This window comes from Cryphonectria parasitica, assembly GCF_011745365.1.
Source record: "Cryphonectria parasitica EP155 unplaced genomic scaffold M406scaffold_3, whole genome shotgun sequence".
NCBI lineage: Eukaryota > Fungi > Ascomycota > Sordariomycetes > Diaporthales > Cryphonectriaceae > Cryphonectria > Cryphonectria parasitica.
The window spans coordinates 1,998,134-2,023,482 of NW_024468911.1; the positions used below are offsets into that span (position 1 = coordinate 1,998,134).

At 53.8% G+C, this 25,349-nt stretch overlaps 6 protein-coding genes across 6 annotated transcripts; 3 read left to right on the forward strand and 3 right to left on the reverse strand.

The window, feature by feature from the left end:
* Positions 1-676: 676 nt before the first annotated feature.
* Positions 677-3,194, forward strand: M406DRAFT_69389 (uncharacterized protein; the record flags this gene model as incomplete). The annotated part of the gene is made up of 5 exons (XM_040925265.1): positions 677-1,148; positions 1,219-1,502; positions 1,620-2,409; positions 2,470-2,732; positions 2,793-3,194. 5 exons carry the CDS (start codon positions 677-679, stop codon positions 3,192-3,194), a joined length of 2,211 nt encoding a protein of 736 aa, XP_040778188.1.
* Positions 3,195-7,336: 4,142 nt separating this feature from the next.
* M406DRAFT_254187 (uncharacterized protein) lies at positions 7,337-9,770 on the reverse strand (the record flags this gene model as incomplete). Its single annotated transcript, XM_040916945.1, has 2 exons — positions 7,337-9,166; positions 9,714-9,770. The coding sequence occupies 2 exons, from the start codon at positions 9,768-9,770 to the stop codon at positions 7,337-7,339; spliced, it is 1,887 nt and encodes a 628-aa protein (XP_040778189.1).
* A 3,764-nt stretch (positions 9,771-13,534) lies between these two features.
* Positions 13,535-15,253, reverse strand: M406DRAFT_274686 (Dihydrolipoyllysine-residue acetyltransferase component of pyruvate dehydrogenase complex, mitochondrial; the record flags this gene model as incomplete). Its single annotated transcript, XM_040918228.1, has 2 exons — positions 13,535-14,777; positions 14,933-15,253. 2 exons carry the CDS (start codon positions 15,251-15,253, stop codon positions 13,710-13,712), a joined length of 1,389 nt encoding a protein of 462 aa, XP_040778190.1. The 3' UTR covers positions 13,535-13,709.
* Positions 15,254-16,716: 1,463 nt separating this feature from the next.
* M406DRAFT_79680 (uncharacterized protein) lies at positions 16,717-22,546 on the forward strand (the record flags this gene model as incomplete). The annotated part of the gene is made up of 3 exons (XM_040925990.1): positions 16,717-18,069; positions 18,164-21,558; positions 21,601-22,546. 3 exons carry the CDS (start codon positions 16,717-16,719, stop codon positions 22,436-22,438), a joined length of 5,586 nt encoding a protein of 1,861 aa, XP_040778191.1. The 3' UTR covers positions 22,439-22,546.
* A 279-nt stretch (positions 22,547-22,825) lies between these two features.
* Positions 22,826-24,171, reverse strand: M406DRAFT_350456 (uncharacterized protein; the record flags this gene model as incomplete). Its single annotated transcript, XM_040922554.1, has 1 exon — positions 22,826-24,171. Exon 1 carries the CDS (start codon positions 24,014-24,016, stop codon positions 22,826-22,828), a length of 1,191 nt encoding a protein of 396 aa, XP_040778192.1. The 5' UTR covers positions 24,017-24,171.
* A 460-nt stretch (positions 24,172-24,631) lies between these two features.
* On the forward strand, positions 24,632-25,279 carry M406DRAFT_69396 (uncharacterized protein; the record flags this gene model as incomplete). Its single annotated transcript, XM_040925266.1, has 3 exons — positions 24,632-24,748; positions 24,843-25,188; positions 25,245-25,279. The coding sequence occupies 3 exons, from the start codon at positions 24,632-24,634 to the stop codon at positions 25,277-25,279; spliced, it is 498 nt and encodes a 165-aa protein (XP_040778193.1).
* Between the last annotated feature and the right edge of the window lie 70 nt (positions 25,280-25,349).

Consider the following 25,349-nt stretch of genomic DNA (forward strand, 5'->3'; position numbering starts at 1 on the left):
GACCTCCTTCGCTTCTGGGACACCTTCCCAAATGATGACCTTGGGAGCACTTATACTTTTGTATTGCGTGACATCCAAGGAAGTACCATACTGAGAATCTTTGATATCGGATCTGCAGTACTATACTGATCTATCTTCAGCATGGATCCCATGTACACTTTATAGAAGAAGGAGCTGTATAATCATAATTTGGCATCTTATGTCCTTTTGTGCGATTACAATAATACTTTGTCAAGTCCCCGCCCTCGTCACTCTAAAGAATGGCACTAAAAGTCCTCGCTACTTCGAACCTAAAGTTGCTATGAAAGGTATCGCAACAAAAAGTGGTCTTCTGAGTTTACCTGGACCTGCATTACATGTAGGTTGCTAAGTGTTTCCTTGCGGGCCAGAGAGCTGTCTAGGATCAAGACACGTCTTCTCGCGCTAAACTGTGATTCCACTTGCCTGGAAGCTTGAGATCACAACTGAGGAAGGCGCTGGGCTGACAAGTCTCTATCAACATAACGAGACAGGTAGATGTTGCATTCTCGTGTGCATCAGCATTGAATCTTGATTTCTTTCTCATGTGAGCATCTGGAAAACCTGCATTCTATTTGGAATCCCACATTAGGATACTATAGCTGCAGTATTTCATTCATCGACTCTTCTCTTTCCTCTTTCTCAACAGTGGCCAACCATGGAGGAGGACCGACTCGGTGTTGCGTGGTTCACCAACTTTCACGCCTGGCGTCCACCTCAATTCGCCAGGGAGCACGCTTCCTGGAACACAAAGTCTCTAGACTTGAATGATATGGCCCACTTGAAACTGGTCCTCTTCAGGGATCAGGTCCTCATCGTTATCGGCGGCAAAGTCGGTCTGCCTCGAACCGTCTACCAGAGTGAGGATGACCTCCGAAGGTTCTTTGAAGATACATCCACAATCAGATACGACAGAGATATCCAGATGGGCCATGTGGTCGATTATTTCGTCGGCAGAGATGGCGCGGCTGTGTATAATTTCCCTGCAATCGATGCGGCGGAGTCCTTGACGGAGAGGGAGAACGGACTATGCAAAGTTAGCAGAGGCATCAAGGTATCGCAGGATGAACTTGCCAGCCGGGCCGTCAACCTCATAAAGGACCCGATTTTTCAGGTTGCCGATGCTCTTAGTAAGCCTTATTCCCATCAGATCCTCAATGATGTTGCTCAAGATGTGCTGATGCCTCATCTAAACGCTAGTCATCAACCAGGACTTCGCTTTTTCCATCTCGGACGACGCTCCATTCGACTCATTTGTTGAGGACTTGTACAATCGAAGACAACAGTCAACAGACGCAGTGTTAGCGATATGTGACGCTATTCGTGCCCTTCCAAACCGCAGGAGGAAAGATATGAAAATCATTGTTTTGCAGAATTCATCGACTTGGCCCTCACACTCTGGAGCTGAAGCAGCACGTGGCAAGGACGGCCATCTCACACCATCAGCCGAGTCACAGACAAAGGAGGCTGCATATTGTAAGGATGTAAGTATTCGATTGCCCTAGAAGTCATACTTATATCCCATAAGCTGGGCTCTCATCCGGTTCCAGTATATCCCACCAAACAGACGCCCGTTAACAACTACATGTGTGAGCAAATAGCTTCGAGACTCGGTTGGCATCGAGTTGTCCTTCGTCATGAATGCTGTAGTACCGCATATGAAACCTAGTGTTGATGATAATTGGAGGGTTACATTGAACTGTTTCTCCAGGCGCGGTTTCAGCAACTGGGAGAAGAGGCAGATTGGTATAGACCTCGCTCGCCGTGTGGCTTTCGGCGAGAATGGGCCAACGCCAGAGCAAAAAGAAGAACTATACGACAAAGTTTTGGAACAGTTCCTACGATCACGAATGCTTTTCAGACAGTACAGTCTCAGTGAGATACTTCTGTGGAACAGAGAGCAGATGTTGAGGTCCTTTACTAGCTCTAGGAAAGTCAGCTGCCCACCTCAGATCGAAACCCCAGCCAGAATTATTCTCGAGCCTCCTCCTGAGATCGTGGAGGGCACAATAACAGAGCAGGAGATGGGGAATGACGTTGAAAGTGCAATGGAATTGACAGCTAATCCGCCGCCAGCTCTGGCGGGCAAGGTCGCGCTTATATTGGATTCTGGACGGGGGGATGGCGTCACCGAAGCAACCTGCCTGGAGCTCGCGCGCCTTGGCGCCAAAGTCGGTGTTACATATGTTCCAAGTGTCCAAGGATGTGAGATGGCTCTTCGAGTAGTACAGGAGATTCGTAGAAATGGAGGAAAGGCTCAGAAAGTCCCGGGGATTCCCTTTCGCTCTAAAAACTACTCTTACCCGGACGGCGGTGACGATACAAATTACATTCACGAGCTGCTGGGCCTTTTGGTTGATTCTCTGCAGGTCTCTCAGATAGATATAATCGGTGAGTGATCTCAGATACCTCGTCGGACAGTCATGAGCTGACCATTTGTGTTAAATGCAGTCAACAACACAGGCTGGCGCTACGACTTGGCTGGAGACACCCCAGAGCACCACGATGAGATGTTGCATCTCATGAGCAGAGATGGAACTCGCAATCTCCTAGCCCTCACGTACACTGTGGAGCACTGCGTTGAGTATAAGCTCCTTGGCGAGGGGGCACGCATCATCAACATCGCCGGCATGATAGTCAACCCGGCCACGCATATGAACGGCGCTCCACACGGGACATATCTCTTCAGCTTCATGGATCGGTGGTCATATCAGGTAAGATCTGGCCTCTTTCAGCTGTTCAGAGAACTTTCAGTGCTGATGCACGGTCCCCAGCTTCTGAACGCCTCCCCACACATGGACGAGGACGATCCATTCGTTCAATTCAGCACCATTATTCCTGGTTTCGTCATGGACGATGCAATCCGGCCCACCAATGAGAAGGCCCGGGAAGACTGGTGGGCAAACCTAGGCACTATGCACGTGCTGTGGAAAGATCCAGAAACCGTCCAAGAAACAGCCAAAATCATTGGTCTGCTTGCGCTACCAGAGTTTGCCGAGGAGAACATCGCGATCGCGCCGGATCACGAGTTCGTTCCGCCCAGACCTGTTGGTCCCAGCCTGGGTGAGTCGGGAGAAGGTGCCAATGACAGGCATGGTGGCGGGCACGGTCCAAATAGCTGGGTCATGGGCGGTGCAACTTCTGCTAGCAAGACTGTCAGGTTTGCTAATTCATGAAGTGTGTCGATGATGAGGAAATTTGTGGTGGTCTGGGACACTGGATTGCTTAGTGAATGGACTGGACTATCTTCTACTACCCTTGAGAATGTTCCTCGCGCTGATCCTTTCTTCAGGATGGTTCGGAGTCTTCTATAATCACAGGGTCTCCGTGGTCGGATGACTTTGAGAATCGAACGGCTTGTCCTCTTCAGCTCTAATTTTACACGATCACAGTGTTTCAGAAAGGGGCGACAGACTCAGCCTGAAATCATTGCTATTCTCGTTTTCGATGACCTTATTTTACAAGGTCCTGCAAAGATTCATCATCTCAGTGAGAGGAAAAGACTTATTGAGTGCTTGCTCCACAACAAACTAGGCCCCATCACATCTTTCAGACTCGATTCACCCCTGGCTTCGAGGCTTGGTATACCGGGTCGATGTTATAAACCCAGGCGTCCCATCAGCTCCAGGTGAGGACGAACTTGTCGGCCACACAAGCTCCGTGCTCGTCACCACCACTGTCTCCCGTTCTACGGTGGTAAACAACTCGACACTCGTGCTGGGCTTGCCCTTAGACCTCGTCTTTCTCGTCGTCACCGCCGTGGCGTTCAGACCCAAGCTGCTGAGGATGGCACTCGCCACTGCGCTAGGATTCGCTGACACAATATCCGTCACCGTGTGCTTCTCCGTCTCGGTCGTCGTGCCCTCGTAGATAGTCTTGACCGGCTGACCCGTCTCCGATTCCGTAGGCAAGATGGTGTCAGATGAGGGTGACGCCGTGGCATGCCCACATACGGTGCTCGTCCACGTGAATGGGACTTCGGCCGTCACCACATGTCCGTTCAGCGTCTCCATGGGACACCCCCACATCGGCTCGACGACGAACACGGAGGTGCATCCGTGACAGTCGACCGAGGCGTACTCGGTCGTGGTGGCCGTGAACACGGTCAGGACGTGGTCGGTCTTGCAAGGGTTGGTCAGGGCGCCCATGGTGGTCGTCACGCAGCCGTGTCCTGGGGTCACGGTGGGCGTCGGTGTAGTGTACGTGGTTCGTACGGCTGCTGTCTCAGTCGCCCATATCGTTTGCGTCACCGTCGATGTCGTTGCCGCGGTCAGTAGGCTTGCGGGGATCGTGGTCGCTGGGGCCGGGGTGATGGTGATGCCCAAGGTGGAGTTGGAGGGCCGTGGGAGCGAGGACAGCGTGGGGATGGTGAAGCTCGTGTTGAAGAGCTCTGTGGACCAGCTGACGGACAGCGTCGGGATGTCCCATGTTGTGTCTGTAGATGTCACGTCGGGCATGGCTGTCAGGGTGCTGGTGTTGGCGTCTGTGAGCTGCTTGTAGTTGGCGATGTCGCCGTGCAAGGGCTCGGCGATGGATGGGGCGGCAATTGCCAGTGAAGGAGACATTGGGTTTTCGCTGGGAGGAGACATTGGCGGCTGTAATGTCTGCCTGGCCTGGAGAGGTAGCAGTGAGGCGATGGAGGTGGTTGTCATGTTCATAGTCCCACTGGCGACCTCGGAAGCAACCTTTCGAAATTGAAGACGAGAGTCCTCATGCAGCATGTGGCTTAGTTGCGTCATGTTGGCAGCTTTATTCTGATGGTCCAGCAGCTGAGTGTCCGGGTTTCCATATTGTGAATCATTGAGCCGAGTCAGTGGCGACGACGAGGCTGACGCCGGGAGTAAGGTGAAGATTGATAGCAGAGAGAATAACCACATTTTATATGAAAATAGGGAGGAATATTGTATGGAGAGATGGGATACAGACAAGACAACAAGATGAAATGTATGAAAGAAGAGAGAGGCTGACTTAGATTGACCTGAAGTTGCTCAGCCTTGCGTTCTGATGGCCATAACCGACTCGAGAAAAGATCTTTCAACGAAGACCTTATACAATAAGTTACCCCTCAACAGCCTACTGACAGTCTTCACAACTAACTATTGTCACAACCAACCACGGCTGAGGTTGACGACGCCTGGTAGATACTAGGCGTGTTTGCTGCGGAAGAAGTTGCGAGACGGCGATATATCAACGGGAAGCCCGTGAAGCCCAACGAGCGGCATTATAAGTCCCACCCGGTCCGAGGATCCTGTGCCACGGACTCGAGGAATTTGACAGCCACGCGGCCATCGGTTGTGCCTGCGCAACCGAATCAGGCATACTTTGCCGAGGATCTTGTAGAATGCCGAACCAGATGTTCGTGTTGAGTACTACAATACTTGCGGCCGGAATATGCGGTCGAAGATATTCAAAGAGATCACTGATTATGGGTTGCAAAAATGTGCTGTTATTGATCTTTGCCGCAGTTTGGGGAGCATCACACACTCCGAGCAAACAATTCTTTCAGTGAAACAGAAACACCAAGAGGTAATCATACTAAAATGCCTTATGCTATGGTTCTCGGCCGAGACTGGAGCAGGCGGGAACAAAGCCAGACTCGTTCATATTTGTGACAGGTCCTCCAAGACTCGCTCATTTTCTGACCGCTTTGTTCGTGATATCATCTTGCCCTCAAAGACCGCCCGAGACGTATTTGTTCATGCCAAGATACCAAATCAAGTGACCTACCTTTCAGATTGTCGAAAACACCCCGCGTACGTATGCCATAGCTACTGCCAGCCTGATTTTTAACCTAAGAGAAGGAAAGAGAAGAAAGAAGAAGAAAAATAACAGAAACGTCTTCAAGTAGGTATGCTCTCAGCGCTGACTATCCGAGTTTATCGTGAAGAAGAGGTACGGCCGCTCAACGGACCCAGTCTGCTCGTGTCGACTGAAATATCCCATTCAAAGAGCTCCTTGTGAAATTCAGAGGGTGTCATACATGAATTGGTGTTTTTGTTTTTGTTTTTGAAACGGAAGGCTTGATAATCTATCCACACAGTGGTGTGACCCAAGAGCTTTTCCGAGTACGCAAGGGACAGTAGCACAGGCTTGTGCGCCGCCGAGCGTACCATACTAGCCATGAGCTCACTAATATCCAATCCAAATCGTGAGACGGGCTGTGTGTAAGTTCGGCAGCTCAGCGAGAGCAATGTTCATCCATTCATCTACGGGACCCTGAGCCTCGGTGCTATGGGCTGAGCAAAAGAAGGTATCGCTGGATTGAATGGTTTGAGTGGCCCGAGGACCTGAAATTGGTTACCAATGCCCCATTTCGACGTGGAGTTCCCTAGCAGGCTTGTCCCAATCTAGGACTTGGCCACACCAGCATCGGAAGATGGCCCGTGAATGTACAAGCTGATCGATCCGGGGAGTACATGAACCAGCCTTCAATTGAAGGTGGGACGTGATGTGAGGTCAGTCAGCCATGCACAAGTCTACCATGACGCTGAAGTGCAACCGCATGTCTAGTAAGTATCCTGTCTACCTATTGTCTCTATAGCTGGTGCAAAATCAAGGCGTTTTGCTGCCAGCGTCGATGTATTTGCCTGAAAACAATCGCCAAACGCAACAGCCCTGTCAGCAGTCTCCGACAAACGACCCTTTGCAGCCTCTAGGAGCGCAGCCTCCACGGGGATATTTCCGATTATCTTGATACAAACTTGACGTATTTACTAAAATTGACCGGGTAGCAATCGCTTGGTCGAGTCTAGCGAAGTCTGGTGAGACGGCTGAAACTAGTCGGGATCAGGTGTATCTGCTCCCACCAGTGGAAGGTGCATTCAGAACGGAAGGGCCGAAAGGTACCACGCCTTTCTTGTCGCCACTTGTGTCTTTGAGGCGTTCGAAGCAGGCGATCGGATCCACTGTAATAAGTCGTGGTCTAGTCAAGGTGATAGCATTGCGGTTCGTGACAGGAGGCCTGAGGGAAGAGGGTGACCATGAAGGTAGCGCTGCTGGGGCTGTAGTGGCTGCAGTAGCTACGCCAAATACCTTCGAAACGAGGGATGACGATTTCGTTGAGGAAGCCGCAAATTCTTCATGCATGTAGGAAAAACTTCAGACTAAGGACTTGTTGGTGCATACCAGGGAGGAGTTTTGCGGTCATTGATCATCCAACAATCGTAACCAGGGTATTCTTGAGTGGAATAAGTACAATATGCGTCTATCATTCACTTCCAAAAATCAGGTCCATCCCTCCGAGGTTGAGGTTGACGTTAAAGTTGAAACTCGGGTCCTGTAGCTGTACAACACACGAGTTCGTCAGTAAGCAGAAGGTTCAGGTCAATAGGGGGCAATAGATACTGACCACATCCCAATCCCAATCCGTGATCGTCCCACTACTCCCTGTGTCCATGGCCTCGAAGCCTTGGCTATCTTCTGGGTCTGGCATGGGGACTTGGGTCCCATCCATACCCATGTATCTTGGACAGGCCACACTGCCCATGCCTGAAGCAGCACTGCCAGTCGCGCCGACGCCCGACTGCGCTCCTTCTGCAGCGTGCATCTCCTTCAACATGCTTAGCGTCTCAGCTGCGGCCGACTCGCAGGCAGTGCGTACTATCGACTTCAACTGCTCGTCACTTACGCCTTGGAACAGGCCATCCGCCTCGGCAAGCATTGCCAGCCCGAACATATATCCCTTGACATTAACCTCACCAGCTTTGATGCGCATCCGCATCCAGTTTGTAGAGTCGCGAAGGACTTCCAGCATCTCTCCGCTGTTGGCCGCGGGTGAACCGAGGATGCCGAAGCCCATGCCCGGCGTGCTTGTTGGCTCAGTGGTGGAGCTGCCGCCTGTCAGGCTGCGCAGGGCGCGGCGCTGCTCCTCAAGGTTCCAGACCAGCTCGAGGGTCAGCGCCAGGAGGCACTGTGTGCCGATGTAACGGTACCCGCCCGTTGCGCAAATGAGGAGTTTGCCAAACTCGTCGGGCACGGACCCGTTGAAGTCGCTGCCGAGGCCGCCGTGGGCCTTGACCTCCTTCTGGTTGCGCAGGGCTATCTCTACACAGACCTTGCGAGAGAAGAAGTACCGTGGGTTATCCTTGGCGAGGCCCAGCCAGGGGAGATGTAGCGCGAGGAAGTATCTTTGGACAATATGCTCCGTCACGGCCAGCTGGAAGGAACTGAGCCCTGATGACTGGGCCTGGTGCACACGGAGGAGGGCGTCGAGGCTGCGAGATGCCGCGGTAAGATCGGCGTTGAGAGCGAGAGTCTTGTCGTAAGTGGGTACGGACCGGAACTCGTTGAGGTAGGCTGCAATCCGGAGGCGGATCTTGATGGAATTCAGGAGGGCAATTTGGACTGATGTGTCGGTAAAGGTCGTCGCCGGCTGAGGTGATGGCGGTGCTGCAGCGACATTGTCACCGAGGAGGTCCTCGTCGTTGTAATTTCCTGGTGGCTTGCAGTCGAAGTCAGCCGTGGAGATCAGGGGCGGTCCACCTGATTCCATGCTTGATTGCACGAGAATCTCCAGGATGGTGGCCCAGAGGCGTCGTCGCGTTTCTGCTGCGAGGAGCGACATCTTAGGAAGGTGATCTGGATCCCTGTGCAGGCCGGTGTAGAGGGCCATCCTCATCATCGTGCCGGCAGACGTCCACACCAAATCAGACCCAACACCGCACACATCTCGCGCAAGGTGGACGAGACACCACACCTGCAACCCTGGCAAATTGATTCGCGACTTCTCGGATGGCTGCATCAACCATAGGCGAGCTTCATACACCCACCGCACAGACAGCTTTCGGAGACTATACTTCTCGTCCCATACCACTGCGCCCATCGCCATGCAGAGCTGAAGCTGGATCACGAAAGCCTCTCTCGCCAATTGAGGATTCTGCCAGTACCGGCCATATTCCAGACGAAAGGACGGAACGTGGAGGATACGGTAAACAGACTCAAAGGTGCGGAAATATGACTCGAGAAGTTCATCGGCAAGTTCCTTGGACGGGACATGCTTTCCAAATTCCATGGTCATGAGCCGTGGGACTCTTCCAGCCTTGATAGTTCTCCCAATGCTCTTGCTTGTTGCAATGGCTTGGTAGGTTACTGAAGTTTTGTCGGCCTTGAGGCTGTCCAGGAGCACCATAAGAGTGTTGGTACGTGGAAACTGCAGACTGGTTAACAATCTTGATTCCCTACTTATGTATACGCAGACGAATTGAACGACGAGCGAAATGGATATATACTGGTAAAGACGGTGTTTCTCGCAGCTCGTGTTGGGGTACGTATGTATCTGAGTTGATTGTGGTCATGGCTCCTTTCTTGTAGCAGAGTACTTGAAACAGAAGGTATGTTCTTGGGAGTTATGTCAAGCTCTTGGAGATGCAGATACTGAGGGTGGAACGATGTCGTTTCCTCAAGTCTCCAAGCTATGCCTCAATTAGGTGCGGGTGGGTATGGAGATGAGGGTCAAGCAAGGAATGAGGATTTCTGGGAAGACGATGGAAGCCGGGTGTAGGGTTAAAAGGTTGAAAAGTCAAAGGGGGGAAAGTGGAGGATGGAGAAATCCCTATCTTGCCAAGTATATCTGTAAGGCTGTTTGGCAGTAGTTTCTATACAAACATCGTCCATTTCTGGTCTGGGGCTATGAGACACGGGATAGACTTGGCAGGGCTGGAAAAGGTGAAGACTATAGGGAAGAAGATGAGACCCACAAGAGTAATACCATGGATCCAATGGCTACTCCCTAGATACCTCGACTTGGCTAACATGACCCTCGTGCTAGAGCCATCATCTGAAGAATTCAGGTACTGTGCCTTCTCGGCCCCCTCACCAATCTGCCAGTATTCTTCGCCTAGAAACTGCGAGGTGGAGGGCGGATTCGCATGGGGAAGCTGGGGGGCTGCCTTGGCCCCAGCAACCCCCGAGCTCTTCGAGTCCAACACCTGCTGGAGTTGCTGCTCCAGCTGGCGTACTCTCTCTGCCAGGGCTGCAGGGCTGCCGCTGTTCTCACTGGTGGCGTCCTGGCTATTGTGGCCAGCGGGGGTGCCTGTGAATTTCAGGTAAGGGGCGCTCACGACATCGTCCTTGTCATGACTCCGCCCGTTGATGCCATCGTGGAACCCCTGCGTGCCCTCCCGTGGCTCGAGCCTATCATCCGGCACATAGGTGCAGCTAGTCGTTCTGCGTGCTCGAACGCAGTTCTGGCATGGCATTTTTCGATCGCAGCGGACCTTGCGGCGCCGACAGGCGATACATGCCAGTGGCGGTCGGCGTCGGCGTTTCTCGGGGCTCTCGGCCTGTGCTGCGTCTTCCTCCATTTTGGCAAAAAGGGTGCGAAAGGTGGATGATCCAGTTGGTCGTGTGACCAGACAGAGGCTGTCTAGTTATCAGATCAAGCGTCCACGACGGGTATCCATGGGCGAGGATGCGTACAGTCCAAATACCGGTCAGATTCGCCGGAGAGGACCGAGATGCAATTCTCGGCCTTCTCGGGCATTTCTATGACCAGCTTATGTCAGCATGATCCGACCTCACCATTGGTGCAGGGCCCAATAGGCCGACGACACTCGGTGTTTTCCTAGCTGCAGCTCCTTCAGCTGTGTCATCAAAGTCGTAAGCTCGGATGAAAACAAAGAGCGATCCTGTGAAACGTTTAATATTTATAGAGATGATCGGCGAAGCAATCCTGCATGGAATCCATGAGCTGTGCGGTCGAGTTAGTGCGAGCCCTTCATTGGTCATTGCTGGCACCTTCTCGCATTGAATCCTTCCGCCATCGGTTGCATATGCTAAGGCACGCGCGCCAAACGGAAGACAAATGTAGAGGGGAAAGGGGGTGGGTGAAAGAAAAGGGCGAGGGAGAAAAGAAAAAAAAAAAGGAAGACAGAACTAAAGAGTTACGCTTGACTTTTGTATTGAACATTATGATATCAGCGCAATATATAGTGCTTCGATTTATTTGCAGGTCAGCTCAAGCCGAGCTTGAACATGCACCGCAATGTCTTTCTCGATCTTCGATCCGTGAGTAAGATGGACGGCTAGTTTGTAATTAGCCTTGAATTGACATGTGAAGAAAGTTTGCTGCATTGATTTCCTGTGTCTGTGTTGGGTGGGAAAGAAAGGATGCATTTTGGTTTGAACTTGCTCATCCGCGCCTTCTGTGTTCACTTCGACTAGGTTGGAAAGAATGGCTTAGTCTTTCATCTCTAATAGCAAGTCCATAGCGACCATACCATATGTCGTGCCTTCCACATCTCTTCTGATGATTTCATAGGGAGCGCCAGATTGTGGAGGGATTCATGGTTGGTTGTCATGAACAATTACTCAGTTGTGCCTGCCTTCCTCGATTCCCATACTCCCTTCGCGTTGGCTCCCTCATTTGACTTTTATGAGCTCTGTTTATTCTATACATTGTGGCTGCCTCCTTGATATTATATCGTTATTAACATTGAGAAGGTCCATCCAGATGATTCATTTTGGACTGGTTATTTATTAACCTTCCCCAATGCGCACCTTGCCTGTCATCGCCTTCTTAATCTATTCCTTATCTTCCAAGCCGCTCGCCAGTCAACAACATGTCCTCATGTCCCACTGATCTTTGGTGTCATCCCTTGTCATCTCTCCTCAAGCTGTGCAGTCCATCCAGCTTTGGTCGTCAACTGTGTTCCCATTGTCGTCTCCTTGCCTGACCGTCGCCACCCAAGAGCCGTAATGATCGACTCCTTTCCCAAAATACAATGCTGATTATCTTAGCAAGAACGTCTTTCAGGTGGGTTCTCCTTCTAGCTAGCACTTCCAGGTCGTGTCTATGAACGGGACACCCACCCAGCCGCGGGCTGACGGACATCCATTGTCCATATGGACTCCACGATGGATGTACCACAGACCCCAGGGGCAGCGATCTTGACACTGCGCGCTGGTTGAGCATGCCCTCCACCGTAAGTCAAAATCCCCACTTATCGTCCTTCGTCATCGATTACCACCAACGGTCCCACACTGACCAGGACCAGATTACCGATGCAATGAGGCCCTGCAAGAGAGGACGACTGAACAGTGTGCACATCAATGTTCCCGACGGCTTCATTCTCCAATCATTACTCACGCGGTCATAATCCCCTCGTAAGAATGATTCTACCAACATGCCGGCATGTTCGGCCATTGGGTGGACAGCGTATCATGCACCATATGGTACCTGGGTATGGGCATGCCTACCCTTAGGAATTCTCAACCTTTCCCTCTGTAACAATACCGGAGGCCATTGCAGAGACAAGCTCGTTGGCGTCGAAGCGACAGCTCCGTCGCTTGGCGCCAACCTAATCCCAGAGCTTGGGGCACCCAACCTCTTCCTTCTTGGGACCCGCGGACTTCACCCGAAATGAATCCAACAGGCGGTACAGAACTTCGCCTGCCGCCACGACTTCTCTGAGACTTGAATTTTGTTTCTTAAGGACCTTGGCGTTGGCTAAGCATCACTGCAGTTGCGGATGTGGTTGCCACAAGCTGCGTCAATTGTGAGATGTTCTTATCCTCCAGTTCACCAGGGCGATGGCTGTGCTGACTGACGATTCACCGCAGACATCCTTTCTCGCTGTCAAGATGGTCACCAGTGCTTTCTTGTGGAAAACGAGCCTAGTTAGAGCCTAGTTAGAGGGATAGAATAAGGTGGAGGTTAGCCATGAAGGTCTATACAATATCTATATATTCTTAGGTCTCAAATGTAAAATGGGGCCATCTGAGTAGGTGTTTGATTGTTTTGGGCAAGACGTCGGGGAGTTCTTTTGCTTTAGGGCGTCGGGGGATTTACTTAGACTCTGCTGGCAACGTTGTGGAGAAGCTCCTGGTTGTGGATGGACATCGACGAGGTGAAGCGGTGATTGCAGTGGAGGACTTGAGCAGAGGGGTTCTCTCTGCAGCGTTTGTGGGGATGCCAATTCAAGTACGCCCTCGGCGTCGGAAACCACTCCGTTCTCTGCGTTGTTAGCTGGTGTGACTGCTTTGTCGCCCGGCCTGACCACCGATGACATGTGCCATACATATACATATATACACATGTATAATGTCTGTAGGTGTCCCGTGGTTTGTGTCGAAGCACAACCACCGGATTTAAGGGTCGCAATCTTGTCAGCCTCGGGCGCAAGGCTGAGCCAGGGGTAGGATCTAGTTGGAGCGCAATTCGTCTGGAATCCCCGTGCTGAGCTGTATTCATCTTCATGACTCCCATACATACACCCGGAATACTATGAGCAAGAGGGCTAAACCTGGTTGCATCGAGGTGCCGTCTGTTCGTGGTACTTCCAATCTACTGTTTGATTGTCGGTCGCCTCATCCTGAAAGGATCGTCGATAACAAGATTTCGTGTCGGAGAAAAGGTCCTAGGGTTCAAGTCAAGCAATGCTGGGTTTTAAGCGCAGGGCTGTCAACCGATAGGCATGAGAAGGCTGCATGCAGTTGCGCATGAGTGAAGCCAAAATATATGAGTATTTCTTCTTCAATGCACGTGTCCAATCACCAGACCGGAGGAAGCCAAGAAGAAGGAAGAAAAAAAGATGCCGCCGCGAGCAAGTTGATTGTATTAGTACATACGCCCCTGAAATACCTTTACATCTGAGAATCAACATGTGGCTTTGTGGTATTCACTCTATTCTTTTACTCCACGACAATGCTAGCGTGGTATCTCCCCTTTCTCTTTTTCTCCCCCTCGCCTCCTCTTACAGAAGCAGCTCCAGCGGGTTCTCGACGACCTTCTTCAGCTCGCGCATGAACTCAGCGCCGACCGCGCCGTCCACAACCTTGTGATCGAAGCTGGCAGTGATGGTGATCTGGTCGTCCCAGGCGACACCGGTGGTGCCGTCCTCGGTCTCGGCGGGAATGGCCACCTTCTTGGGGGCACCGATGGCCAGTATCGTAGCTTGGGGAGGGTTGATGATGGCGGTGAAGCTGTCGACGGCGGGGTTCATGCCCATGTTGGAGATGGAGATGGTGCCGCCCTGGTACTCCTCGGGCTTGAGCTTGTTGTCGCGGGCGCGCTTGGCCAGCTCCTTGACCTGGGAGGAGATGGTCTCCAGGCCCTTGCCCTCAGCGGCCTTCACAATGGGCGTGATCAGGCCGGCCGGGGTGGCGACGGCCACGGAAACGTCAACGGTGCTGAACTGCCGGATGGCGCCCTCCTGCCAGGATGCGTTGGCGGCGGGGACCTTCTTGGCGGCAGCAGCAATGGCCTTGATCAGGAAGTCGTTGACGCTGAGCTTGTACTTGCCGTCGGCAGAGCTGTTGAGGGCCTGGCGGAGCTTCATGAGCTTGCTGACGGAGATGGCGGAGGAGACAAAGAAGTGAGGGTTCTCGCGCCACGACTGCTGCAGGCGGCTGGCGATGGTCTTGCGCATGCCGGTAAGAGGCACGTCCTCATAGACGGCGCCAGGGGCGGACACAGCAGCGGGGGAGGCGGAGGCCTTCTTGACGTCCTCTTCAGTGATCTTGCCCTTGGGCCCGGTGCCCTTGAGCTCGGCCAGCTTGATACCCTTCTCGATGGCGAGCCTCTTGGCAGCGGGAGAGGCGTTCGGCTCACGGTCGAGGGCGGTCTCGAACTTGCCCTTGAAACCGGTGTCTTCGGACTCGGGCGTAGGCTCGGGGGCCGGTGCGGGCGTAGAGGACGACTCCTCCTTCTTGGGTTCCTCCTTCTTCTCGGCGGGGGCGGCGGCGTCACCACCGGCGTCCTGCAGGCTGAAGCCCTCGAAGGCGGAAACGTCGGTTCCCTCCTCGACAAGGACAGCGATTGGCTGATAGGAGAGACGAACACACAAAAGTCAGCAAGCCCGTACAGCTAAACGAGTTCAGCAACCCAACTCCCCGGTGCCCGGGACATAGGGGGGGGGGGGTGGGAGCTGGTATGTGCGCGAGTAGAAAAAAAAAGATTAAAAAAAGAACCACCTACGTTTCCGACAGGGACATCCTTCTCGCCCGTCTCCTTCAGGACCTTGGCCAGCACACCATCCTCCTGGAACTCAAAGTCCATCTGGGCCTTGTCGGTCTCGATCTCGACCAGCACATCGCCCGGCGCAATAGTATCACCGGGCTTTTTCTGCCATGCGCCAATGTTTCCAGCGGTCATGGTTGGCGACAGGGCGGGCATCTTGACGATGGTGTGCGGTGGGTAGGAGGCGTACCATCTTGCGAGGCTCGAGGTGGAGGGGAGGGCATGTCGGAAGGTCGACCGCGACTGAAGGACTTGCCTTCGGAGTATTGGGCCGAGCATCTTGGGTATTGTGGGAGGTGGTGGTGAGCGACGGGGAAAAATAGCTCTCTGTGCGTCTCTCTTTCTCGGGGATCAACCAAGCTTTTTGCTGTGTCGTCTGGGACGCTGCCCTGGACAAAGTCAGGCAGGCAGGTCGACGATAGACCAGACCTGTAGGTAAGAATGAAAATCTCCTCGAGGGACCCGGCGAGCAATGGACCGAAGGGGGGGAGGGAAGAAGGCAGCGCGGTGGGAAACGGACGAAGCAGGGTGTTGGGAAAGTGGTGAGAAAAAGAACAGGCCGGAGGTTTGGGTTTGATGGAGACTGATCGCTCCGAATTGGCTGCAGTAAGTGGCTAGCTGCGCGGGTTCGGCGTGCGATTTTTTAGTATCGTTCCCCACTGACTAGGGTGGGTCTTTTGTTTTTGCCAGTGGCTCTGCAGTAGTATCGCTGCCATGCCTGTACCTGCTCGGGGGGTTCAGCTCTCAGCTTTCTTCTTCCTTTTTTTTACTTTTTTTTTCTTGTACCTTCCCCCCCCCCCCTCCTCGTGTGGGTGCTGGCCTCTGCACCCGTTGGGAAAACGCAGACTGACCGGGATTATCAGAGCTCTCCTTGCAGCCAGGCCATGCTCAACGACCCCCGAAGCCCCATAGCACTAGTCCCCTCTGAGCCCTAGCTGGTCCCTACAGAAACTGCATCTATCGATTGGGCAGATAGGCGAAGAGGGACATGGCATTCGAGGCGCAGCCGCGATGCTGGAATAAATTTACTGTACTATGTACAACGTCACCGTGGTAAATATATTTGTGTGTGTGTGTCTTGAACAGGGTTGATATATGCAAGGCTGAATGTTATGATTCACTCACAAGGTATGTCGAATTTAGTTTATATGTAATTTTCGTAATTATCTGGTCCTACAAATTCAATTTGCTGTAATGGGATCTTAGTATCCATGTTTATGTCATCACCTAGTTTCTTTCATCCTATTCTCAGTACCACATCCTGGACCCGTTTTCGGCGGTCATAGTGCAGGGTCAGCACGGCCCACCCCTGGAGACTGAGACTTGCTGCAATGGAAAGCTGCGACCTGGTCCCTGAGTGGTGTATGTGTCGTTTCGTGAAGCTGCCGTCAATACTGGCAAACCCCTGGCACCCAAAACACCAACTCCAAACTGTATGCTGACTGACTTTCCTTACGACCTCATTACCACGACGCTCTCTCCTCACATGCAGCACCTCATCTTGAGGACAACTGTTTGCTTGATGCATCTCGCCGACACCTTCCTTGTGGCATAGTCCAGTTCTCACCTTCAAGTCCCTCCTGATTCTCCAATCCCCACTGGCGCAACAGCAAGTGATCCCGTCCCGGCCGCCGTCTTGACCTTCGTCCTCCTCCTAATTCCTCCCCCCTCTACGGCCTGCCACGTCCTGGCCGAGGCCCTCGAATGCCACCGGATCTACCGCCTCTTCCGCAGGTGCGACCATGAGCTCGATCAAATTTGTTGTGTCCTCGCTGGACGCGATAGGGAAGCATGCCGGTACCAGGAATAGGCCATTGATCGATTCCATCCAGAAGGCTCAGGCCGCCCTCAAGGAGGCAGACCCGCAGCTCCCAGATCCCGAAATAATATTCCTACCCTTGTTGTTAGCCTCGAGGTCCGGCAATGTCCAGCTGACGACCACCGCGCTCGATTGCATCGGCAAGCTGACCTCGTCCTCCTACTTCTCCGCCGCTTCCGAACCTCCTCCGGAGCAGCCCCCGGCCGAGGATGATGGTGACGGGAAGGGCAACGAGGCTGCCGATGATGGTGCTGCTGCAGCGCCGCCCAGTCCTGCCGAGCCCAAGGCACCGCTGATCGAGCGGGCCATCGACACAATATGCGACTGTTTCCAGGGCGAGGCCACACCCGTCGAGATACAATTGCAGATTGTCAAGTCGCTCCTGGCTGCTGTCCTCAACGACAAGATCGTGGTGCATGGCGCCGGTCTGCTCAAGGCCGTGCGCCAGGTCTACAATGTCTTCCTGCTCTCGCGAAACACAAACAACCAGCAGATAGCGCAAGGCACCCTGGCGCAGATGGTCGGTACGGTCTTTGAACGGGTTAAACTGAGGTTACACATGAAAGAGACGCGACTAGGCCTGGCAAAGCTCAAGCAGAGCGAGAGCAATGTGGCTCTCGATCACCACGACTCTGTCAGCGAGCGCGATACCAATGGCGGAAGCGACGACGCCGTGGAAACCCCAGACGCGGAGGCATCGGCCACGAGGCAGGAGGCCGACGACGGACCCAAGCTCACGCTGAAGGATCTGGAGCATCGCAAGAGCTTTGACGACTCGAACATGGGTGATGGACCTACCATGGTCACCAAGGTGAAGGGCCCACAGCGCAAGGCTGCCCGGTCTGTCTCGGAGCACAGCGTAGCCGAGACGGTCAACACAGACGGGCCGCAGGACGAGACTCCTGAGTCTCTTGATGCTGAGGACGAGGTCTACGTCCGGGATGCTTATCTCGTCTTCCGCTCCTTCTGCAACCTGTCTACCAAAAATCTCCCACCAGATGTCCTCTACGATCTCCGAGGGCAACCTATGCGCTCTAAGCTCATCTCTCTCCACATCATACATACCCTCATCAACAACCACATTGCCGTCTTCACATCTCCATTGTGTACCATTACCAGCACGAAAAGTAACGAGCCAACGAGTTTCCTTCAAGCGGTCAAGTTCTACCTCTGTCTTAGTATCTCCAGGAACGGAGCCAGCTCCGCCGACCGCGTATTTGAGGTCTGCTGTGATATCTTCTGGCTCATGTTAAAGTTCATGCGAGCTCCTTTTAAGGTTAGTGATGCGTCCATCTACCCATTTCGTCTCGCGTGTCTATATCAAATTTCTGCCTCCCTCTTCTTTGCCGTATCTAATGTTGTCGCCACAGAAAGAGATAGAAGTCTTTCTGAACGAGATCTATCTTGCCCTTCTGTCCAGAAAGAGCGCTCCTCTTTCGCAGAAGCTGCATGTCATCACCATTCTCCAGAGGTTCTGTGGAGATCCCCGGGCACTGGTAGAAGCATATCTGAACTACGACTGTGACTCGCAGATGAACAACATCTTTCAGGCCATTGTGGAGGATATGGCCAAGTTTTCCACGATACCTGTAGCGGTGACACCCGCGCAGGAACTGCAGTATGAGGAGAAGCTGGCGAGGTCCAACCCGGGCGACTGGCAGATCAAGGGCATGATGCCACCCTCCTTGTCCGTGACATCCATGGGACCGCCGCCCGAGACAGAGGCCGAGATACCCAAGGAGTACATGATGAAGCGGGCGGCTCTTGAATCACTTGTCGAATCTTTGCGATCCATGGTCAACTGGTCTCAGCCAACACAGCCCAGCGTGACCACCGACTCCGCTGACGGCGAGAAGAGATCTCTGGACGTACGAGAGTCGATCGACCCTTCGATCCTTGAATCTGCATCGAGACTGGACACCCCTGCGCCGTCCACGCCAACTATAGATGACGATCCAGAGCATCTGGAGAAGGAGAAGGCGCGCAAGACCGCACTGGACCACGCAATCCGAGCTTTCAACTTCAAGCCAAAACGGGGTATGAAGTTGTTGCTGGAGGCGGGCTTCATTCCCAGCGATAGTCCCCGTGATATCGCAAAATTCCTCTTGAGCGAGGATCGCCTAGACAAAGCACAGATCGGCGAGTACCTGGGCGAAGGTGATGCCAAGAACATCGAGACCATGCATGCCTTTGTGGATTTGATGAACTTCACAAAGATGCGATTCGTGGACGCTCTACGGCAATTCTTACAATCTTTCCGGCTGCCCGGCGAGGCCCAGAAGATTGACCGATTCATGCTGCAGTTCGCATCTCGCTATCTGGCAGGAAACCCCAACGCTTTTGCCAGCTCGGATACTGCCTACGTTCTCGCCTATTCCGTCATCCTGCTCAACACCGATCTGCACAGCAGTAAGATCGCTCGTCGTATGACAAAACCGGACTTCATCAAGAACAACAGAGGTATCAATGACAATGCAGATCTGCCGGATGAGTACCTCATCGGCATCTACGAACAGATCGAAAAGGATGAGATCGTGCTCAAGAGCGAGAGAGAGACGGAGGCGGCTAAGAGCACGGCACCTGCTCAATCCGGGGGCCTGGCTTCCGTATTCACGAACGCCAGAGGAGCGCAGCGAGATGCTTTCTGGCAGCAGTCTGAACAGATCGCCCTCCGATCGGAGCAGCTGTTCAAGGATCTATTCCGGAACCAGCGGAAGAACGCGGCGAAGACAGGCATCAAGTTCATCCCAGCCTCCTCGTCCCGCCACGTCGGCCCAATGTTCGACGTCACTTGGATGTCCTATTTTTCTGCACTGTCAAACGAGATGCAGAATGCTCACAACCTCGAGGTCGTCAAGCTGTGCCTTGAAGGCATGAAGCTGGCCACGAGGATCTCATGCTTTTTTGACCTGTCCACGCCGCGGGAAGCCTTCATCTCGGTGTTGAAGAACACGGCAAATTTGAACAACCCGCAAGAGGTGCTGGCCAAGAACGTGGAAGCACTCAAGGTGTTGTTGGATCTCGGTCAGACAGAGGGTAATTTCCTGCGGGAGTCTTGGAAAGATATCTTAATGTGCATCAGCCAGCTTGACCGGCTGCAGCTTATCACTGGCGGCATCGACGAACGATCAGTCCCGGATGTGTCCAAGGCGAGATTTGTCGCCCACAAGAGGGAGGGCTCTACCGACTCTAGGCGATCTACGAAGAAGGGGCGAGGGCGCACTGCCACCGGGCAACAAGGTTTCTCGACGATCCTTGCCCTGGAGGCGAGATCCGACGAGATTGTCAAGACAGTGGACCGCATATTCACCAATACCGCGAATCTTAACGGCGATGCAATTGTACACTTTGCGCGAGCCCTCACGGAAGTGAGCTGGGACGAGATCAAAGTCTCCGGTGCACACGACTCGCCTCGCATGTACAGTCTGCAGAAGATCGTCGAGATTAGCTACTACAATATGACGCGTGTGAGATTCGAGTGGACGCACATCTGGGATGTCCTCGGCGAGCACTTCAACAAGGCTGGCTGCCATGTGAACGAGACAGTGGTCATCTTCTCCATCGACTCCCTGCGGCAGCTATCCATGAGGTTCATGGAGATCGAGGAGCTCCCCGGTTTCAAGTTCCAAAAGGATTTCCTGAAGCCATTTGAGCATGTTGCGTCAAACTCAAACAACTTGCGGGTGAAGGAGCTTATCCTGCGATGTCTGATCCAGATGATCCAGGCGAGGGGCGAGAACATCCGTTCAGGCTGGAGGACGATGTTCGGAATCTTTACCGTTGCCGCTCGCGATCCAAACGAGAGCATTGTCAACATGGCATATGAGAGCGTGCTCAAGGTCTACAAGAGCAGGTTCGGGGTCATCATATCACAGGGAGCCTTCACGGACCTCATCGTCTGCCTCACTGAGTTCTCAAAGAACATGAAATACCAGAAGAAAAGTTTGCAGGCCATGGAGACGCTCAAATCGATCATTCCGCAGATGTTGAGAACACCCGAGTGTCCTCTTTCGCAAAGGTTCGATATCCATGCTGCGCAGGACAGCATGGCGGACATCAACCTCAATGCCCCAGGGCAACAGACACGCACATCAGTGGAAGAGGGGTTCTGGTTCCCAGTTCTGTTCGCCTTCCACGATGTGCTGATGACTGGTGAGGACCTGGAAGTTCGGTCCAATGCTCTCAACTACTTTTTCGAAGCACTTCTCAAATATGGCGGCGACTTCCCACCGGAGTTCTGGGATATCCTCTGGCGGCAACAACTATACCCCATCTTCTTGGTGTTACGTTCCAGGCCAGAGATGACCAACGCCCTGAACCACGAGGAGCTGTCAGTGTGGCTATCGACTACCATGATCCAGGCCCTTCGCAACATGATTACTCTGTTCACACATTACTTTGAGGCTCTGGAGTATATGCTGGATCGCTTCCTCGAGCTTTTGGCGCTCTGCATCTGCCAAGAGAACGATACTATCGCTCGGATAGGGAGCAATTGCTTGCAGCAACTCATCCTGCAGAATGTCAGAAAGTTCACCCCTGAGCATTGGTCCAAGATTGTTGGCTCATTCTGTGAGCTCTTTGAACGGACCACAGCGTACCAGCTCTTCTCGGCATCAACAATCAACAACACAGCCTCCTTGCAACCCGTCTCCAATGGCCTGGATTTCGAGAAACAATTGAGCCCCGGTCTCGAAGCATCTGAAGATGACAAGTCTCTCAAGATCAACGGTGTGGATACGAACGGCCATGCTGAGGATGAGAGACCGTCCACCGCGATGAGCGACGCACCAGGAAGCGATGGCGCGAGGACACCACCAGTGGCAGCAACAGCTCAACTAGAGGAGTTCAAACCGTCCAGCACCCTCCAGACACCAGCCCCACAGATATCGGCTGCCCGGCGTCGCTTCTTTAACCGCATCATTAGTCGTTGCGTGCTTCAGCTGCTCATGATCGAAACAGTCAACGAGCTGTTCAGCAACGACAACGTCTATGCGCAGATCCCCTCCGAGGAACTTTTGCGGTTGATGGCCGTCCTCAAGAAATCGTTCCTCTTTGCACAACGCTTCAACAATGACAAGGAACTGCGCATGCGCCTCTGGCGGGAGGGTTTCATGAAGCAGCCGCCCAACCTCCTGAAGCAAGAATCAGGATCAGCGGCAACCTATATTTCGATTCTCTTCCGCATGTTCGCCGATACGGACCCGCGTAGAGCAGGGTCCAAGGGGGATGTGGAAAACGCACTGGTTCCGCTATGCAAAAGCATCATACGGAGCTACGTGTCGCTCGATGAGGAGAGCCAGCACCGAAATATTGTGGCATGGAGACCTGTGGTTGTCGATGTGCTCGAGGGCTATGCTGCATTTCCCGAAGCCAGCTTCAAGACGCATGTGCAGGCCTTCTACGGGCTCATTATCGAACTGCTTGGCAGCAAAGAGATGACGGGTGAACTACGTGGCGCAATCCTCGGTGCGCTCAGGAGGGTGGGCGAGGTCGAGCTGGGGATCCAAGGAATGACGTCCATGCACAGTGGACAGAACGAGGAGAGCCTGAGGCGTGGTAGTGTGGCCAGCGTGGCGAGAAGCGAATCATCGGTCATGGTGGATCAGGCTGCCGCTGATGCTTCGACAAGAATGCCTCTGAAATAAACAAGGCACAGCTCGAAGAACAAAGAAGATCTTGGCTCTGGACGAGAAGTAGAGATAATAGGAAGGTGTTTCAAGGCGCCTTAGAGAATTCATATATTAGGATTCTTGTATGATACTTTGATATGAGGTCGAAAAGGAGTGGCAAGGGCTACGTCAAAGGGAGTTGTGTAAAATATCTTGGACTTTTCATATGAGATCGGATGTGCAAATACCAAAAGCTTTCTTTGATGGGGTTCTCAATTTTTTATATGTTAATCCTTTTTGGCTCATATCTCGTCTATCATCTGATCTGCCCACAGCCTAGATCAGTGTTGGGGTATCCACCACCACATCTATCTTCGAGGTCATCCTGAACATTCCATCATGATGCTCTCAGCCCACCTCACCTCACCTTTGCATGCCTGCGATCCTCATAGCAGACCGAGGCACGAGATCCCTTAACCAGGCCCTCATCGCATCCCCCTCGCCGATGGGCGTCCAGACCAGGTTGTCCGGCATTGCCCAAAGCGCCTCCCTCAGGCCCTCGTCGTCCGCCTCCCTCACCAACCTCCTGAGGGTCTCCACGCTCAGACGCGCCGTGTCGGCCACGCGCAAGGCACCCACCAGCTTCATGACGTAGTCCGCCCAGGTCAGGCGCATCAGCTCGTCGCCCGCACGGTCGACCATGTGCAGCGTGGCAAAGTCCAGCAGGGAAACGGGGCCGGAGCCAGCCGGGGCGGCGACGGGTGCCGTGCACTGCGTCAGGGCCTGGAAGTCGAGCACGGCCAGCCGCGGCACGAGGCGGAGGAGGCGGCCCTGGGCGTAGCTGCGCTGGGCGACGGCGCGCGGGTCCGTGGACGAGGGGGGTAGGAGGTCGGCGTCGAGCCTGTGGAGGAGAGACCAGCACAGGCTGCTGTCGCCTGGGCCGAACAGGCGACGCCAGACTGCGCCGTGGCCCTGGGCGGTGCGAGAGACGAGGCGGATGTCGAGGCACGCTTTCTGGTCCTCGGTGAACACGGGCTGGGAGAGGGGGCAGTCGACGTCCAGGAGGTCGCCGAGGATGAGCACACCCGAGTGACCGACGGAGACGGAGGGGGACAGGAGCCAGCGCTCAAGGAAGGCCTCGAGGAGGCCTGGGGTGGCGGCTAGGATGGAGGCGTCGGAGGGGGAGGCGGCGGCCTTCTCGAGGATGGCTAGGGCGAGGGCGTTGATGTACTCCTCGGGGGACTGCAGGGCTGTGATGAGATATGAGGGCTGGCAGAGCTCAAGGGCAGCAGTGAAGGGGACAGGCCGGAGCAGCTTGATGGTGAGAGTGATGAGGGGCGGCGGGTAGCCTCTCGTCGACTCTGCCTGGGACTCGGCCTGGGCTGACTCGGCGGCGGCGACTTTCTTGAGGATAAGGCCCAGCCGTGGGAGGAAGCGGGCTGTGAGGTCTGGGTATGAGACGGGACCAAGCTGGTAGTTGATACGGTCGAATAGGTCAGGGTTGAAGTGCTGGGAGGGGTCATCGGCGGCCGTCAGCTCAGCGATGTGGGCGTCGAGCTCGTCGAGCTGTGCATCGAGGGTAGCTGGACGCTGGGCTGGTTCTGGGTCTGCCATGATATGCGCTATAGTGGTGATTGGCAAATCTCTTCTCTGGTCTAATGGGTGTTGAAATGATGCTGTACAGCCGCGTGTGCAGTTGTCGTTAATTCGGTCTTGGGATGGAGGGGTTCCAGTGAGTGTACAGTCGGATTGTGGTAAGGAGAAGAGGGGAAGCCCTAAAAGTTCAGAGGACGTTCTTGGTAGCCCACGATTTCTTCTCCTCTACACAGCCTCTCCTCAAACCTATAGAAGTAGTCTGGAGTCCGAGTAACAGGTGACAAATGCAGGGCGAGTGAGAGGGGTCAAGCGAGGCTGTACGATGTACACATTTAATGCTATGTAGTACTACTGTGTATACGTACCTAGGCAGCCTAGCAGCCAAAGCTGGTGGTTCTCCATACACTAGCAGACGGGCCAGGGGTGATGTGCATGACCCCTGTGGCCGTTATCGATAGCGGTAGAACCCCGCCAAAATTTCCAGCTTGCGCCTACCAGCCAGGCTTCAAATGTGACCTACTACTTTCTGCCCAGGCAAGACTCAATTTGGGTGCTGGCCATTGATTCCTCTTCTCCCTCAACGCAGCACAGGCCAACACAGAATAACACGAGGACACAACAACCAAAGTCGCAATGTCTCGAGGTGGAGGAAGAGGAGGCCGCGGCGGTGGCAGAGGGGGACGCCAGCAGCTCCCATGGACAGAAGACCCCAACCTCAAAGTCGACGGCCGACCAGCTGAGGCCTTCCCAGTAAGTTTCCTTGCCCAAGCCCCAAGGCACGTATACAAATGATCAAGGACTCAAGTCCCCGACCTTATGACGATTCTCATTAACCCATGATTAGCCATACAATGTTCCGATCCCTAACCCGTTAAGCGACCGAGAGAGGTCTCAAGTCCGGTCCTTCCTCCTCTTCCGCGAACAAGTCCACGACGGGCCCTTATACACCGCCGCTCGCTCCTACAAGCCCCCCTCGTCCGGGTCCAGCACACCGCGCGCCTACGGGCAGGACCAGATCAACCAGCGCTACGGTCTCAAGAGCCGTGCGACGCTCGACCCCTTCACGGCCGTCGAGATGCCCTCATCCCGCATGCGACGGCCCGAGCGCGTCCTGCCCGACTTTGGCGAGCGGCCTTTTACCAAGTCACTGTTCCCGGCGGAGCTGCACTCTACTATCGACGACGAGGATGGTCCCACGACGACGACGATCAAGAAGAGACGGAAGAAGCTTATGACCCTGTCTAAGGTCACGAGCCTTCGGACCGCCGAGGAGATCTTTAACATGCCAGACGTCAATGGCGAGGCGCCCGGGGAGGAGAAGGATAACCACCAGAAGGTCCTCGAGGCGCTC